The 4,828-nt window shown below is 38.9% G+C and overlaps 1 protein-coding gene across 1 annotated transcript; it reads left to right on the top strand.

Moving 5' to 3' along the window:
- Positions 1-1,205: 1,205 nt before the first annotated feature.
- Positions 1,206-3,327, top strand: LOC106771554 (protein DETOXIFICATION 49-like). Its single transcript, XM_014657550.2, has one exon. The coding sequence runs from the start codon at positions 1,450-1,452 to the stop codon at positions 3,097-3,099; it is 1,650 nt and encodes a 549-aa protein (XP_014513036.2). The 5' UTR covers positions 1,206-1,449; the 3' UTR covers positions 3,100-3,327.
- The last annotated feature ends 1,501 nt before the right edge of the window (positions 3,328-4,828 follow it).

The raw sequence follows: 4,828 nt of genomic DNA, 5'->3' as shown, positions 1-4,828 counted from the left end.
AACAAGACCTAAAAATCTTTTCAAGTGAATATAATTTCAATCAACTTTTTATTGTCATTGTTAGTATATATATACACACACTTGTAATATCTAATAACTCCAAAGAAATAAAAATAACCCTAAGGTTGGAAAACGGAATGCTTCTTACATACAAAATAACACATGATCCATGGATTGAAACATGATGCATGCATGTTTTTCTCTCTCAACCTCAGTACATTTAATTATGTACGAATATGTGTAACCGCGACAAGCATGCACGGGGACGCTTGAAATCATGGCCAACTATTTCAACTAACGTAAACAGACACTCAGTCATTCTTAAACAATATATATAATAATATATATTGTTATAATTCCTGTAACATTTTTATAATTGAAGTAAAAAAGAAAATCATAGAGTTGTATGAATTGATTGCTTCTAACAAACCAAAACCAAGACTATTTTATAATCTAACCTTGTTTTTTCAAAACATCGTCGAAGATTTCAAAAGTTTTCTAATACATACATTAACTGTTCCTTAGATTATGGTTAGAGGATTAGTTGTGAAGAAAGAGCCTCCTTTTACTCGTGCAAAGCCACTAGGTTCATCCAATTGTTCTAATTTTCGAGCTAAATGTGTGTGTATACATATAATCTTAGCGATCTTACATGGAATTGGGAACAGTAAACCTGGTATATAATATTGAAAAGAAAAGTTAAAGAAGACTTTACATAAACATTAGAAATAGTTTTTGTGAAATATTGAGGGAGAAATCTTTCAGAAAACGTGTAATTTTCCTTTCCTGATTCTAATTAAGTGGACCCTTAAGATAGTGGAAATCAATTGTACAGCCTGACGCCTTGAGCGAAGGTTCCCTTCTCCCTCCAATGGTGATTTACAAAAGAAAGCTGAACGAAAAGAAAATAGGCAAAATGAGATGATTCCTTATATCTAATCAGGTCTTGGCTTTTGGGTAGCTTACAGAAACATGCATAACTAAATTTCATTGGAGTTGATTTTGATCTTTCAAGAATGAAAAATAGGTATGATCATCTGATGTGGGCACGGCCTCTCTTCACTACTGTGAATATTAGGCTGCTTGCTGGGTGGACGTTTCCACCGCTCCCCAAAAGCGCGTTGAGGTATCTTTTATACTTGTAATCTAAAGTTAGGAAATGATTACTTAATGTCTGAAAGATTTTTTTATCGGTTTCCATTATTTTCAGCAAACAAGTGATATAGAAATAAAATACCTGGTTACGTTCTTTAAAAAAGGTACGTAATTATCTACAGCTATATATTCCCTTTCCCACCGAAAATCACCTATAAAACCTGGTTGAAAAGCCTTTGCCCAACCCCCCTCCTTTTTTCTCTCTCTCTCTCTATATATATATATATATATTGAATTCAACCTTCACGTGTTCCCTAAACCACCACTCTTCTCTTGACACAAAAAGGCGATACTATGTGTCATCTAACACCCCACCTCCCTTGCAAAGCCAACTCAGACCAAGAGTATCTAATTTCAATGAAACTCCAAAAGACAGAGCAACCGGACATGACGATCACCAGCCCCTTGATCCACAAGGGTATCGTCACAACACCCCGTGTGGAGAAGGACTCCCCAGCAATGCAAACCCGTCTTTTCAAAGAACTAATTTCCATAGCCAAAATTTCTCTCCCCATGATCCTTACTGGCCTCTTACTCTATTGCCGCTCAATGATCTCCATGCTCTTCCTCGGCCACCTCGGAGAGCTTGCCTTAGCTGGCGGTTCACTCGCCGTTGGCTTCGCAAACATCACCGGATACTCAATCCTCTCCGGCCTTGCTGTCGGAATGGAACCCATTTGCGGACAGGCTTACGGTGCCAAGAAGTTCACCCTCCTCGGTCTCTGCCTTCAAAGAACCGTTCTCCTCCTCCTCTTCACTTCTCTTCCAATCTCTCTCCTTTGGCTCTACATGAAGCATATCCTTCTCTTCTGTGGCCAGGACGAGGACATAGCCACACAAGCACAGTTCTATCTTCTCTACTCCATCCCCGACCTCTTAACACAATCGTTTCTTCACCCTTTAAGAATTTACCTTCGAACCCAATCCATTACTCTGCCTCTCACCCTTTGCGCCACTCTGTCAATTCTCCTCCACGTCCCCATCAACTACCTCCTCGTTTTCCACCTCAATCTGGGAATCAAAGGCGTGGCTCTCAGCGGGGTGTGGACCAACCTCAACCTTGTAGTTTCTTTGATTCTCTACGTAGTCTTCTCCGGCACGCATAAGAAAACATGGGGAGGTTTTTCCGTGGAGTGCTTCACGCAATGGAAGTCGCTTCTCAATTTGGCTATCCCGAGCTGCATTTCTGTGTGCCTCGAATGGTGGTGGTATGAGATCATGATTTTGTTATGCGGCTTGCTTGTAAATCCCAGAGCAACCGTGGCCTCCATGGGGATTCTGATCCAAACCACTTCCTTGCTCTACATTTTTCCATCGTCGTTAAGCTTCAGCGTGTCTACACGAGTTGGCAACAAACTGGGCGCCCAAAAGCCCTCGAAGGCGAGACTTTCTGCCACAGTTGGCCTCACTTGCAGCTTCGTGTTGGGGGCTTTAGCTTTGGTTTTTACCATTGTGGTTAGGAACATATGGGCCAGCATGTTCACTCAAGACAAGGAAATAATAACTTTGACCTCATTGGTGTTACCGATTATAGGACTTTGCGAGCTCGGTAACTGTCCTCAAACAACGGGGTGCGGGGTGCTGAGAGGTACCGCAAGGCCTAAAGTCGGTGCTAACATTAACTTAGGTTGTTTCTATCTTGTAGGAATGCCTGTGGCCGTTTGGCTTGGTTTCTTTGCTGGGTTTGATTTTCAAGGGTTGTGGCTTGGGTTACTTGCGGCTCAGGGGTCTTGCGCGGTGACCATGTTGGTGGTTCTGAGTCGAACGGATTGGGAATTTGAGGCTCTAAGAGCCAAGAAACTAACCAGTGTTGTTGTTGTTGTCGATGATGACGATGATGGCAGCAAGAAGGTTGGTGCAGAGAAGCCAGCCAAAGCTGAAATCAAGGAAGATTCTTTATCATCATTAGCGGAATCAGATGAAGATAAACAATCGTGGGTTTAACTTTTAGTAATCTCGGTTTTTTGGACAGAAAGAAAAACCAAAATGGAAAAATCAAAGCAGACAGGGAGAGAGAAAGAGATCTATAAGCGATTTGTCTTTAGCTGTATAGGGAAGGAGAGGTTAGTGACAGAGGATGACTTTTTTGTTTTTATATAATTTTAGATCACATGGGACAATAATGTTAAAAATTTTCACGTAATTATCGTCGCTACCTCTTTTATTCGTCAATTCAAATCACTTATGATCAGCTGTTTCAGTTTATTAACTTGCAAGTTATATACAACTAATATTGCTTATTAACTCATGGTGTTTTGTCTTTTTTCCTATGTTTGGGGGTAAAAAAAGGCACTGTGCTGACAACTATACAAGTACACTACACATACTTGTTGCTTCACCAAACTATTCTATATGTTCTTCTGTTTTCTAATGAGCAAGTACAATAATAAAAGGATTTCAAGAAAACCCATACTTAAAATATGTCTTTCACTTCACCCAATAGGAATTTCATAATGCCCTAAACTGATTTGGAATTTTCCACTCGTTTTCTGTATATATTTGGTAGCGTCAAGAGCAAACTCAAGTTCATTCCTTCGATGAATTAGTCTTGATTTTCGAGTCGGGGATCCAAGGTTAACAAAAGGAGTAATATTAATTATATCCATGTAATCTACGCCACCGTGCAAACGCGTTTCTCTATTTTTAATTTATTCTTAACACTAGCAGCAACTTTTAAGGCATGAATCACTCATTATGGTAACCGTGCACGTCACAGGATATGAAATAGGACATTATCTTACCACTTTTTCAGTTTGACACCCATTCAACTACTGATTTGTTTCTGCAAAAGACGAAAGGGAAAATGAGTCTTTCATCTTTCTTTCACTCCATTTTCATTTATATAAATGAATGTGTTAGAGGTATGACAATGTGTCGATGTGATTTGTGATTACAATTTTGAAAGAGGAGATAAGAAAAAGTATAAAGTGAGTGTGATAAGTGTGAAAGAATAAGAATTCAGACTTCGGTCCTACCGTCACAATGCCACGAAACTTTAAGCTGATACAGATTAGTGCATTATTACGTGTAAGAAACTACTGAGGAAACTTTGCACCTCGACACATGGTTGATGACAGAATCACATAGAAAGCACACCAAAAGAGAAATGATAGACATCGTATTCACATGATTCGGTACCAAACGTTTTCTACCACAAAGATAATCAAAAAACAAAGATTTATTTACTCAAATAAAGATTATAAACCAAAGCACGTTCTTTACAAACTCCTCGAGGGAAATTAATTAACCTTCACATTTTTAAGACAATAGAAAATTGACACATCTTCATTAAAAAACCGAAAGTATTTATTTTACAAGAAATAACAATTACATATATTTGTATAAAACGAAAAAGACAAGAATCATCCTCCTATATGTACATAGTATTTGGAAATATTGGTTGCTTTTAACCCAACAGAGATGGGAGTGAATAAATTAGGAGGGATAGTGATCGTCATTTCTGATTTGGGTCATAGCAGAAGTAGGATGACGGACAAGGTAGACACTCTCGGGGCAGAGAGTTTGACCAGTTGATGTAAGAATTTTGTATTTGTTCAAAGCTCACCGTGAAAATGACATTAAATGAAGTACAATATGAAAATCTGTGCTTCAAAGCTCAAGGGAAAAACTTTTGTCGCCAAGTTAACAAGTCCAAGTAGTCTCCCAGAGTCAT

The sequence above is a fragment of the Vigna radiata genome, chromosome 8 (genome assembly GCF_000741045.1).
Source record: "Vigna radiata var. radiata cultivar VC1973A chromosome 8, Vradiata_ver6, whole genome shotgun sequence".
NCBI lineage: Eukaryota > Viridiplantae > Streptophyta > Magnoliopsida > Fabales > Fabaceae > Vigna > Vigna radiata.
The sequence above is the reverse complement of the archived record's forward strand: the minus strand, read 5'-3'. Positions and strand labels throughout refer to the sequence as shown.